General features: G+C 57.8%; 1 protein-coding gene across 1 annotated transcript; it reads left to right on the top strand.

The window, feature by feature from the left end:
* The first annotated feature begins 2,684 nt into the window (after nucleotides 1-2,684).
* Tbx2 (T-box transcription factor 2) lies at nucleotides 2,685-11,944 on the top strand. Its single transcript, XM_076870610.1, has 7 exons — nucleotides 2,685-3,378; nucleotides 4,471-4,738; nucleotides 5,678-5,824; nucleotides 7,052-7,128; nucleotides 7,221-7,384; nucleotides 7,818-8,452; nucleotides 10,572-11,944. The coding sequence occupies exons 1-7, from the start codon at nucleotides 2,984-2,986 to the stop codon at nucleotides 11,022-11,024; spliced, it is 2,139 nt and encodes a 712-aa protein (XP_076726725.1). The 5' UTR covers nucleotides 2,685-2,983; the 3' UTR covers nucleotides 11,025-11,944.
* Nucleotides 11,945-12,765: the final 821 nt, after the last annotated feature.

Here is a 12,765-nt window from a genome sequence, read left to right as displayed (position 1 = left end):
CGCGCGTCCCCCGCCCGTCTGCGGGGCCGGACCGATGCGAAGTGACAGGGGCCGGAGCTTTGTTGTGGAGCCTCGGCCGCCTGGCGCCAGCCGCCCCCGCCCGTGTCCTCCCCCTCCAGCCCCAGGCGGCCCGCGAGGCGCCCCCCGGGGCCTCTTAAAGAGACACGCACACTCGGCCCCGGGGACTCCCCCAGGGGCGCCGGTTCCTGGGAAGGGTAAGGGGGGGGGGGGAGACACAGGAGGGGGAGGGGCGGAGCGGGAGCTGGGAGCCTAACGGCGCCGCTCCGGGGACTGACTGGGCCGCCCCAGCGCCAGTGTTCGATGATCCAGGGATATTCCTAGCTGGAGTGTTTGGCTTGGGGGGCGGGATTGCGGGGGGTGGGGGGGCAGATCAGTATAGAATCTTGAGAGCGGCTGTATCAGGTCCTCAGGGTAATTGCCAGAGAGTGGGGCGGGGCAAATGGTGGGATCCTTGACTGGCGAAAGAGCCTGAGACCGCTGCAGGGCAGATCCGTGGCTCCGTAGGTGAGATAGCGGTACCCAAATGCAGCCGCTGCACTGTCGCCACCGGATTTCCTGGGCAAATAATCCAAACCTGCGTATTTCAGACTCCCAGGTCCTCGGACCCCTGGACCAGTTACGAACTCAACTCAGGAAAATGTCCAGAATGAACACACTTAGACGTACACTCATTCGAACAAGTAAATGTTCACGCGCGTACGCACACATACGACTTTACAAATGTTTTCACGGTTTTAAGGCCCATGTCTAAGAAAGTTGTCCTGGCTAGTATTTGGTCACCTCACCGGCCGCGCAAATGTGTCCACACACATTCCTCCCTAAGGGGCTATATCCCGTCAAAGTTGGAGCCTATGCAAAGCTGCAATGGATCCTGCCCCAGCTTCCTAAGCTGAGCAGCTGATAGCCGAAGATTCACTATGGCAAAGAAGGTACTAAGAAAGGAAGGACCTAGCCAAGACAGAGGTCTTGAAGAAAATCCTGTGGAGCTGACACCCACGTGTGTGAAGCTTGAGGAATTAGAGGGCCCCCAAACTAGCTCAGGAAAGAAGAAAAAAGGTTGCGGAAGCCAAACCGCTCTGGCAGGTCCCAACCCCGCACTGCCCGGGGCGATCGGCCATAACACTGCAATTTGAGCTTTCAGCTACAAGGTGCCCTGCGATCGGGTACTCACAGTGGGCAGGCAGGCAGGATGCCTTGGTCACTGTTGGATGTGGGATGTACGCACCCACCATGAGGGCATAGGGCCAGTGAGAGCAGAACTCACTTGTATTGGTTGTGCGAGAGGGAGTGTCACCCGTGGCTACTGCATACTTCTTGTCTTTCAGAACAAGACTCCAGGAATCAGCCCAAGGGTCCACGCCAAAGCCGGATTTGAGGCACGTGTGTGGTCACTTTACTCTCCCTGGGCATACCTTGAGTTATGACTCTCTCTGTGCATATAGGGCACCACACTGGGATACACACACACACACACACACACACACACGAGCGCGCGCGTACCGCAGTGTAAGGGGCGAATACTGGAACTGCCAGAACACGGATGACGAAAACTGATCGCGGAGGGGTGGGTTTCAGCCACAGGTGTTTAGACACCTCGATTCCCTCAAGCATTACTCAGTACTCCTGAGCTTGGGAGATCTGAGATTCTGAAAGACAGAAACAAACTATAGAAAAGTGGCTGCGAGCAGAGAAAGAATGCCAGTGTTTCGGAAGAGGGAGACTTGCGTCTCCAGTACCGGATGCGGCGAAAATTCGTTCGGAGAATCCCAGGTCTAGAATCAGCCCCGCGCGCGGCCACCCTGTGCTCAGAGGAAGGTGCGCTCACCGTCCTGGTCCCGAGGACACGCTCTTGCGGTCGCCGAGGACTCAGGGCTGGGTCGAGAACACTGGGCTGAATCCAGGACTCCCCGGGAATTCCAGGTTCCTCCTGAGTCTTCCTGTGAGTCGAGGCGCGAGGCAGGCGGACCCCGCGTTTCCCCAGAGCAAGGCCGCGTCCCGCTCCCGCCCGGCGATTCCCATCAGGGCTTTGCCATGACTCCACTCACCGGCTCCCGCCACCTGGGTTCTGATCCGGGGCCTCAGCCGCCCGAACCTCCCGACTTGCCCGCCCACCGGTCTGGGTTTCCAGTGACCGCAGCCTCCCTCCGGAGCACAGGGACCCGGGGCGGCGACCGGGAGCAGGGTCGGAGGCCAGGTTGGGGCGAGGCCAGAGTGGCGGGGCTTCCGGGCGCCGGAGAAGGAGGGCGCCCCCTCTCATCTCTGGGACGTGTTAATGCTTTGCACTTGGGGCCGGCATGCGGCTAGGGGTCCTTCCCCAATGCCCTAGGACCCTGGCGCCCCCAGCCTCAGGCCCTTTCGGCGGGTCAGGTCGGCCCTCCACGCTTACCAGTCCCAGCGCCGGCAGCCGCGGGCGCGGGCGGCCGGGTGGGGGCCAGGCCAGGGGGAGGGGTCTCAGGGCCCGCCGGCCCGTCATTGGTTAATATTTTATTCTGTTGACATGTTTTCTTACTGCTGAGGCTTCCGACACCTTCTCCCCGGCCCCCCCTCCCGGCCGGAGCTTGGCCTGAGCTGTCAAAACCCCGCCCCCGGAGACCCACAATTGGTCCAAAAAGCGTAAAATCAGCAATCAAGGGGGGCCTGGCTCGTTAGCGCAGGGGATCCGAGCAGGGCAGGACATGTGAGATAGTCACAGTTTTCCAGAGATCACGACAAGATCTAACCAGTCGCGCGTGGTCCCCGGCGCCGGAGCGGGCCAGCCCAGCCCAGCCCAGAGCAGAGCCCCCTCCGCCCCCGCGCCCAGAGCCCCGCTCCCCTAGCGGAGCGCGGGACCGGGAGCTAGAAGGAGCCACTGCCGCGCCCGCCACCCGGGCCGTCCGTCCTCCGCGCGCGCCGCCGCCCGGGCCGGGGGTCCGAGCTGCGCGCCCCCGGCCCCGGCCCCCGGGCGCCTGGGCCGGATGTCCCGATGAGAGAGCCGGCGCTGGCAGCCAGCGCCATGGCTTACCACCCGTTCCATGCGCCACGGCCCGCCGACTTCCCCATGTCCGCCTTCCTGGCAGCGGCGCAGCCTTCCTTCTTTCCTGCGCTCGCGCTGCCGCCGGGCGCGCTGGCCAAGCCTCTGCCCGACCCGGGCCTGGCGGGGGCGGCGGCCGCGGCCGCAGCGGCAGCAGCAGCGGCCGAGGCGGGGCTGCACGTCTCGGCGCTCGGCCCGCACCCGCCCGCGGCGCATCTGCGCTCTCTCAAGAGCCTGGAGCCCGAGGACGAAGTGGAGGACGACCCCAAGGTGACGCTGGAGGCTAAGGAGCTGTGGGACCAGTTCCACAAGCTGGGCACGGAGATGGTCATCACCAAGTCCGGGAGGTAGGGAGGCCAGAGGGCCGGCGGGCTGGCGGGCGGGCTGGGGTACCGGACAGCACCAACCAGCACCTAATCCACGTTCTCTCTGGGCTCCCGGCTCCAAGAGGCGCTATGCTTCGCTCCACAATCAAGTTGACTTTTTTTTCATTCGGTACTGGAGCGAATTTTTTAAAAATACGCAAACATCCCCGAACGAAATTAAACGAAAACGTACGCCTAAAGAACAGCCTGGCCGTTTTGAGTCTGAAAGCCAAGGAGGCCCGGCAGCTCGGCCCTGGCAGGTCTCTTATGCCCTATAGGGTCTTTTCTGCCACTGAATCGGTCTCAGCTCCAGGGAGAGGCAGCATTTCCTGAACTCTCTGCTTAAGTCCGCAGTGGGACTCGCATCCCTCTAGCGCCAGGCTGACGCTTGGTGTCCAGCAGCAAGCCCCAGGACCGCTGAGCCCAGTCAAACCCGCCAGGAGTCTTGTCCTGGTCCTGGAGCTCGGTGGAGCTAGGGGTGCTCCTTTCGCCCCAGGATTTAAAACCAGAAGAAAGCTACAATTCCTAACTCTTCTACCCTTCCAATCCTCACTGAGAATCCAGGCCTCAGGCTAACCCTCTTCCCCCGAACTACCGGGTCAGGATCCTGATCAGGGCTGTAAGCTAGTGCCCCCAAATAAATACCTTTTTAATATATTTAGGAGAGGTTCAAATTTATTTCTGGGAGTTTCTGTCCCAAGTGTGAATTTCCCCTGAACAAAATTCAGGAAGATCCAGTAGAAAGGAGTGCATTTCTAAAGGGCCTAGATTTCTTTCCAGAGCAATGACATTCAACTCAGAACAGAGAGAAAGAGGGTCTTCCGATTTGAGCACAGGGTTGAGGGAAGACCTTATAAGAGAGATTCTGACTGGCAGAAATATTATCTCCCAGGAGTAACAACCACAGTTTTGGTCTCTCAGGCACTGGTAAGAGGGCAGAACAGCCACAACAGGGAAACAGATGGGAAACCTTCAGTTAGGGGAGTATGGGTTGGAGGAGAAGTAAAGCGGGCAAGGGGTCATCGGAACAAGCAGCCAAGTCCCAATAGCATGTCCCCCTTCCCTCCCTCCGAGGCGGATGTTCCCCCCCTTCAAGGTTCGAGTCAGCGGCCTGGACAAGAAGGCCAAGTACATCCTGCTGATGGACATTGTGGCTGCTGATGATTGTCGTTATAAGTTTCACAATTCACGCTGGATGGTGGCAGGCAAAGCTGATCCAGAGATGCCCAAACGCATGTACATTCACCCAGACAGCCCAGCCACAGGGGAACAGTGGATGGCCAAGCCTGTGGCCTTCCACAAACTGAAGCTGACCAACAACATCTCGGACAAGCATGGTTTTGTAAGTGAGACTGAGCAGGGACGGGGTTAAGAGCACTTGCATTGCAGCTAGAATAGTAGAGGGAGCAGGCAGAATTGGGGTGGGGGAAGCCGGGCCAAACAGCCAGGATGCCCCCCAACACTTCATTGCACTGTGCCTAGGAAAGCTCTGCTCTACAAGCCTGGGGAACAGCAGGTCCTTAGCAGGTAATCTCCAGGCTACTTCCTATCTCAACTCTCTACAGGTCTTAGAGTCCCTTCTCCAGTTGAGTCAAGCTGGAGGCAGGTTCCCTAAGGGACTGGGTGAAGCGACGCTGGTCCTAGGGAAGTCACCCTGCTGTTGGCCTATAGATGCTGAGCGTGGAAGACCTGCCCATTCCTTCACCCTTCCCCAAGACTAAGGAATTTAAAAGTCAAACCAGACTCCCAGAGCCTCCTTCAGATCATCCTCCAGCCCCCTTCACAGGCAGATACCCAGTCAGGAGGAAAGAGTGAGGGGGGTCTCTCCATTTCTGTCTGAGCCAAGGTCCCAGCAAGTGGCCAGGAAGCTGGGGTTCTGTGGGGCAAAGGGGGCTGCCCATTCTGAGGCAGAGCAGTTGGTGAGCCCCCACCTCCCAGGAATCCTCTTTCCATAGGATTTCTAGGGCTTAGTAATGCCAACAGTAAGAGAGGTTAAAGCGGAGTTGGGTTCCATGCATGCCCCCTCCCTGGCCGCCTGCTTTGTTTTATTTCTGCTTCCAATCGAGGAAAAAATATTTATGGAGAGAGAAGCTGTAAGAAAAAAATGTAAGAATATAGAAAAAAAAAGGAAACACAGGCAAGAAAAAGCAAAAAAAGATAGAAGAAGGTGGAGGGTGGGCAGAATGGAGAGTCAGAGAGGTGGAAAGGAAGAAGAGGTCAGCGAGAAGAAAAGCTTGGGCAGAGGGTTGGGGCTGCTGGTTGACCCGCGCCCTCCCTGCAGACCATCTTGAACTCCATGCACAAGTACCAGCCGCGCTTCCACATCGTGAGAGCCAACGACATCCTGAAGCTGCCGTACAGTACCTTCCGCACCTATGTGTTTCCGGAGACCGACTTCATTGCTGTCACTGCCTACCAAAACGACAAGGTGCGGAGATGATGGGAGAGTGGGGTGCTCAGGCCCTGGACCACGCCCGTAACCTTGGCGAGCTCCAACCCTCCATTCACACCCACGCGCAGCCCGGAACAGCAGCTCCGAGTGCTCACAGCCCACCCCTGAGCACCGAGCATCGAGTCTCACGCATCCATAGTGCAGCACCCACAGAAAACCCTCAGGCCCCCTCTCAAACCCAGGACACGTACACACAAGCTCCCCTGGGGCGCACCAACAGCTGGGCGCTCGTTCGTTCGGGTGGAGATGTTTACTTAGCAATTAGCAGGGACTCCTGGCCCCGTGCTGACATTTTTACATTTTATTCGTTTATGTCTTGGCTCGGAGATGGGAATTTAAATGAAGAGAGTGAGCCCGAGGCAATCTGCCCAAGCTCTACTAACGCTAGGAACTCGGGACCCAGTTTTTATTCTTCCCAGAGTCAGAGAGTGGGACCGGTGACACAGCCCCGGAAGCACCCCTGGCTACAACTCAGAGTCAGCCCAGGTCCCAGACCCCTTGGAAGATGCTGCGAGAATTTTCCTTCAAGTTAAAGGGCTTTTTCTATTTACTGCCTTTCTACTCTCCTTCTGGTGGAGCAAATATCACCCCCAGTAGGCCTGTGCCCATGTGCACTGCTGTCGGGTGAACTAGTGTCCCAGTGTCCCAGTGTTCTAGAGGGTCGTTTTGTCTTTATGAACCAGGGTGTTCGCCTGACTATGCGTTCACCATTTAGGTGCATTCGATATAGATGGAAGCGCTTGAATTCGTTTGCTTCTGTGAGCACTTGTTTGTTCTGTGTATGCTTGCGTGTGTGCGGGCTGGTGAGTGTGATGATTTGTCTTTGCCTGCATCTGAGGACCTGTGTGTGAGCCGCTGCGTCCGTGCGCGCCCGCTCAGGTGCCGAATATTTTAACCTGTGTGACCGCACGGGCTTGTTTGCTTGCCTGGGCCAATTTCAACTCTTTGCGCACAGCTTTGGGCCTGTGTGAGCAGGTTGAAGGATTATTTGTTGAACAGGTTTTTTTTTATTTTTATTTAAAAATTTTTTTTGAGACCTTGTAGCTTTCCTCGATGCCCGCCTGCGGGCATCCCATACCAGGTGGGCGGGCACCAAATCCCTTGGTCTCCACTCTGCGACTGGGAGTCGCTGACCTCGGGGTGCCCCTGTCCAGGCTGAAAGTGCCAGGTCTTGACCCAGCACTACCTCCTCGGTCCCTGCAGATTACACAACTGAAGATCGACAACAACCCATTTGCCAAGGGCTTCAGGGACACAGGGAACGGCCGGCGGGAGAAAAGGTGAGGGATAAGGCGGACAACCTAGGGCGGGTGCCCAGGGCAGCAGGAGGGATGTGCTCCTGGCTGACCCGCTCCCTCTGCACCCACCTCAGGAAGCAGCTGACGCTGCCTACTCTGCGCTTGTACGAGGAGCACTGCAAGCCGGAGCGCGATGGCGCAGAGTCAGACGCCTCATCCTGCGATCCTCCACCTGTGCGGGAACCACCGCCCTCTCCCGGTGCTGCGCCCAGTCCCCTGCGCCTGCACCGGGCCCGAGGTGAGGAGAAGGTGGTTGGTCCTGGGATAGGGAAGGGAGCAGGAAAGCCACCCCTTAGGTCGCCAATCTGTCCCTTTGCTCAGGATTTGGAGATGTGTCAGCGATGCGTGTGGGATAGGGCTTCCAACCTGGGACTCCCCTGCTTGGTCGGTCCGTGGTAGCCAAAACAACCGGCTGAATTCCGAGTTTGGTCCCTTGCGGACTGTGTGACTTTATGACAGTAAGGTTTTCCTCCTTTCTTCTACTGTAAACATGGGATCTTGGATTAGGTGACCTGCAGCTGCTTCTTGCCTCACCCTAGAAGGTTCTGGACTCGACCTCCTCAAAATCTGGCTATTCCAAGTCTACCCGACGGGTCCCAGACACCAGGAGAGGGCTTCGCGTCTGTCTCCATCCGGGTCCCTGTAACCCCGCGTGCCCTCTCTCCCCGCAGCCGAAGAGAAGTCGTGCGCCGCAGACAGCGACCCAGAGCCGGAGCGGCTAAATGAGGAGCGCGCCGGGGCGGCGCTAGGCCGCAGCCCGGGTCAGGACAGCGCCAGCCCCTCTCGCTTGACCGAACCTGAGCGCGCCCGGGAGAGGCGCAGTCCTGAGAGGGGCAAGGAACCGTCGGAGAGCGGCGGGGACGGCCCGTTCAGTCTGAGGAATCTAGAGAAGGAGCGCGCAGAAGCCCGGCGGAAGGACGAGGGGCGCAAGGAGGCGAGCGAGGGCAAAGAGCCTGGCCTGACGCCATTGGTTGTGCAGACAGACAGTGCGTCCCCCCTGGGCGCGGGACACCTACCCGGCCTGGCCTTCTCCAGCCACTTGCACGGGCAGCAGTTCTTTGGGCCGCTGGGAGCCGGCCAGCCACTCTTCCTGCACCCAGGACAGTTTGCCATGGGCCCCGGCGCCTTCTCCGCCATGGGCATGGGTCACCTGCTGGCCTCGGTGGCGGGCAGCGGCAATGGAGGAGGCGCTGGGCCCGGCACAGCCGCGGGGCTGGACGCAGGCGGGCTGGGTCCCGCGGCCAGCGCAGCAAGCACCGCCGCGCCCTTCCCATTCCACCTCTCCCAGCACATGCTGGCATCTCAGGTAAGGCCTGTGGTCTAGGGCAGCGCGAGGGAGGGAGGGGAAGTGTGCTGCACGACGAGGCGGGCAGAGGGCTTTTGAGGGATGCCTTAGGATCTCAGACCCTCCAGGGGACTAAAACCCTGTACAGGAGAGAATCAATTCACACTAGGTCACCGAAATTCGGAGTTGTAGTCTAGGATCGGGCCAGGGCTCTGCTTCTGACTCCCATATGACCTTGGTCAAGTCCCTTACCCTGAGTCTGTTTCCTTCCCTATAACTCCTAGGAGTGAGGGAGGTTGTACTCTGGCAGACAGTGGTTGTCCTTAACTTTTGTATAATTCACTCCTCTAGCCTCAGAGAAAATTTTCTTGGGAAGACCTTTGGCTCACTATCTGTACTGAAAGGCTATGATGAATGGACAAAGGGAAGAGGAAATTTTACATTATTTTTTGGACATTTGACTATCAAAATGACCCACCTTCCAGATATCTCTGGTCCCTTTCAAGCCCTCTAGGAAGGTGAAGCCCTCCTTCACCTTCAACACTGGTGAAGGACAGGACTGGTCTTTCCCCTACCTTGAGTCCCCCAACTCTCCTAGCCACATCTCAGGGAAGCGGGGTTCTCAGCTCCCCAGAGAGAGTTTATGAAAATGTGGCCAGCGGCACAATAAGGAGATCTAATGGGGAGGGCCGCCTCTTTGGTTACTTGGGTGGAATATTCCCTGTGGAAAGATTTGGAATCTCTTCATTCATTTTCTTCCCTCTGAGGTTTCTGGCAAATTGAACCCTTGAGATCTTATCTCAAGGGAAGGAAAATAGGAGTTCAGGTCTGAGAAAGCTCCTTTGGTTCAGAAGCAAATATTTTTTTTAAAGTGGGGAGGAGTTCTGAAATGAGTTTTAAACAGAGCTCAACATCAGGTTGTGTGGAGTATTTGAGGCATCAATAATATCACATGGCTTCCAGGCTGGAGGGAAACCTCTGGAGAATGGAGTCCAAGGCCTGGAGGGTTAATCTGCTCCCTTGGTTCTCCGTGTGAACACCTCCCCAGACAAACTCTGGTGATGATCATGGGCATTGTGGAGGTCATGGGGGAAGCCAGGGCTCCTAGTCACAGCCTGGTCAACAGGTGCAAAGCCAGGGTGAGGGTACGCAGCACTCAGAGGCATCAGTTGGTACAGTTGCTGGGTAGATAAGTTCCCAAGCCAGTGCAGTGGGTCCCAGCTGTCAGGTAGAGCCAAATCCTGGGGAGATATGAAACCTCTTTCCTGCCTTCCGACTTGAGATGCCAGATCTGAAATGCCCAGTGGGGCTTAACTCTCAGGAAAGGCATTTTCTCCCTCCTAAGCTGCTTCTTTCCTTTTCGCTGTTTGAGCCAGGACTCAGGCTTTCCCAGAGCCCAGCACAGTTAGCCCCCTAGCCCTCCTTCCCATATCCACACACTCTGAGGACAGAGCCATTATCTCAAAGGTCAGATAGTCCAAAAGTCAGGCCTCATGAGTTCAGGGGCATTTGTCCAGAGTTTTCTGGCTGCTGTGCTATCCACAGGCAAAGACTTTGCATTCTTTCCTCAGCTGCCACTGAGGTGTTGCCAGTTCCTTGTGGAACATTTAGGCCAGTTTATGAACTAGTTGGCACTTATACCCTGCCCCTTGCCGAAGCAAAGGATCCCTGGGTAGGTGAGCAATCAGAAGGAGATTTTTACAAAGCCTCCCCTTGCCCCCAGCCTTTCTGTTCCTTCAACCCTTTGGAGCAGGCAGACAGGAGAGGTGGGAAGGATGCTGCTCTAAATGAGCAGAACCTCCCAATCAGCCACAGCTGCCTGCTTGCCACCTGGCCTTGTGCCTGCCCTTTTTCCTCCCTCTAGGCTTCGCTCATGTTAGTTCAGTCACCTAGGATGTCCTTTCCCTTACACCTACTGTAACTTGATGGTGCCAGGCCTTTGCGTCATAACCTAGATGATGGGCATACCAACTGGGTTTGGCCATGGGCACACTGGCTCATGTTTACCTGTGGTTACACTTTTGTGAGTTTGGGTTTTATATCCTGAAACACTGGAGCAAGGATTACTGTTGTAGCATCCAGGTCACCCTCAGAAACACCTCAGGCAGCATGTCTAACCCTTGTCTCCTTTTTCTTTCAGGGAATCCCAATGCCCACTTTCGGAGGCCTCTTTCCCTATCCCTACACCTACATGGCGGCAGCGGCCGCAGCCGCCTCAGCTTTGCCGGCTACCAGTGCTGCTGCTGCCGCCGCTGCCGCAGCTGGCTCCCTATCCCGAAGTCCGTTCCTGGGTGGTGCCCGGCCCCGCCTGCGATTCAGCCCCTACCAGATCCCGGTCACCATCCCGCCTAGCACTAGCCTCCTCACCACGGGGCTGGCGGCTGAGGGCTCCAAGGCTGCAGGTGGCAACAGCCGGGAGCCCAGCCCCCTGCCCGAGCTGGCTCTTAGAAAAGTGGGGGGTTCGTCCCGCGGTGGCCTGTCGCCCAGTGGCTCAGCCAAGGAGGCCGCCAGTGAACTGCAGAGCATCCAGAGACTGGTGAGTGGGCTGGAGAGCCAACGAGCCCTCTCCCCCGGCCGGGAGTCGCCCAAGTGAGGGGCTACCCGGTCGCTCCGCTGCCTCGCAGGCCTCCAGGGCTGCCTGCCCCTGCTGCTTGGGACGTGTACAGCACAGAATGGGTATTTATTTAAATAAAGGAGCAAAAGTGGGCTGCAGCGACCAAAATGGAGCCTCCTCTGGCAAGCCCGGGTCTGGGACACTTCCCTGGGCCTCCACAAGAAATCAGGCTGCCGGAACAGAGTCACTTCGGAGCCACTCTGGACTCGGTCCAGATCTGCTCCAGCCTCAAGGTGGCATCAGTGGGGGTCTCCGGTCTTCCAGCACAGTGGGGCAGGCGTCATGTTTGGCCCAGCGGTCCATTCCAGAAGCCAGAAAGTGTGCCAGGTGTGGGAGCTTCGGAGGGAGTCCTGGGGCCCCTGGCTTTGGGCCTGTACCTCGTAAGAAACCGGGCTGGGAGGCGCTGAAGCCAGTGAAGACCGAAGTCAGTGTAGACTTGAGCTGGAAGGGGCCCTATCGGGTTAGTCCTCCCACCTCTTCCCCCAAGAGACAGGCGCCCCTCCCACTCCTGGGTCAGTGGAGGGAGTGGCACTTCTGCCTTGAGTCCCCAGGGAAAAAAGATATTTATGAAATAAATGGTAATTTGTGTAAATAAGCTTTAAGGTTCCCAGAATATGCAAATTGGTATTAATTTATTCAAAGGTGTACATTGCTGTGTACATATAGAGATTAACTCATAGCATTTAATTTTTTTTCATTTTACATGAACATCTATATTGTACAGGGCGGGAGGGGTCCTTGGCTGCTGGAGAAGGCCCTCAAGCCCCACAGGAGGCCCCACCCCGCCGGCCCCTTGGCACCTCCGCCCGAGCTTTGTTTGCCCAGCCCGCGGGCTCCACCTCAGGTTTTCACTTTTCTCTCCGGAGCGAGAACGAAACGACAAAAACGCGAGAAAACAATAAAACGCTACAATGCGAAGCGAACGGGGCTGTGCGCTCTGTGGGCCGCGCGGGGCTGGGGCGCTGCAAGAGCTTTAAGGAGGTACCAGAGGCGGGGACAAAGGCTGAGCGCCCTAGTTGGGCGGCAGCTGCACCCCGGGGACCAAAGCACCACTGGGCGGTGTACCCAGCCGCAGGGCCGGGCGGCGCCGGAGCGCGGGCTGGGCCAGAAGGCGCCGCGCCGCCTCGCAACCCCCGCGGTCCCCAGTGCGGCCGCGTCCCCGGCCCGCGGCCGCGCTCCCTCTGCTGGCCACCCGCCGTCTGACTGCCGTTCCGAGCGCTCGATGCTTGGAGCCTGAGCTTTGGAGCCAGACCAAGTGCGGCAGAGCGGCCTGGCCTCCCGACTCCCTTTCTGGGGCACCTTCGTGGAAACGCATCCTCTTTCAACACTTCTGGATGGGTGGGCTGGGAAAATGGGTGCTTCCTGGTCCCTCTCCCCCTTCGAGGAGGGGCCTGGCCGTGTCCCTCCATACCAAGGGCCCCAGAATTCTTTCCCATCTCTCTGCCTTCAGAACTTCAGAGAAAAAAATATTCCCTATCAGGGCTGTTAAATAGTGACAGTTTGGCCTAAAGTGTTCCTTGTAATTCATCCAAATCCTCGGTGGGGTCTGAGAAGTGTGGGTCCATAGGCCTTTCCTTTTCCTTAGTTTCCCCTGTATAATAATGGGCTTGGCTGGGGTCTTTCTGGGATCCCTCTGGATCACTCTCCATTAGGCTGGTCCTTCCCCAGTGACCCACTCACTCCTGCAAGGACATCTGCCTCCCACCCCCATCCCTTCTCT

Source organism: Callospermophilus lateralis, chromosome 11, assembly GCF_048772815.1.
Source record: "Callospermophilus lateralis isolate mCalLat2 chromosome 11, mCalLat2.hap1, whole genome shotgun sequence".
NCBI classification, from domain to species: Eukaryota; Metazoa; Chordata; class Mammalia; order Rodentia; family Sciuridae; genus Callospermophilus; species Callospermophilus lateralis.
Note: the sequence above shows the minus strand (reverse complement) of the source record. Positions and strands in the feature narration are given on the sequence as shown.

What these genes read in the sequence shown, in the direction of transcription:
- Tbx2 (XM_076870610.1), top strand. Translation starts at nt 2,984, where the DNA reads ATGAGAGAGCCGGCGCTGGCAGCCAGCGCCATGGCTTACCACCCGTTC. An exon ending in TCTCGGACAAGCATGGTTTT is followed by an intron (nt 4,739 to 5,677) that starts GTAAGTGAGACT and finishes CCCTCCCTGCAG; the next exon opens with ACCATCTTGAACTCCATGCA. An exon ending in AGCACATGCTGGCATCTCAG is followed by an intron (nt 8,453 to 10,571) that starts GTAAGGCCTGTG and finishes TTTTTCTTTCAG; the next exon opens with GGAATCCCAATGCCCACTTT.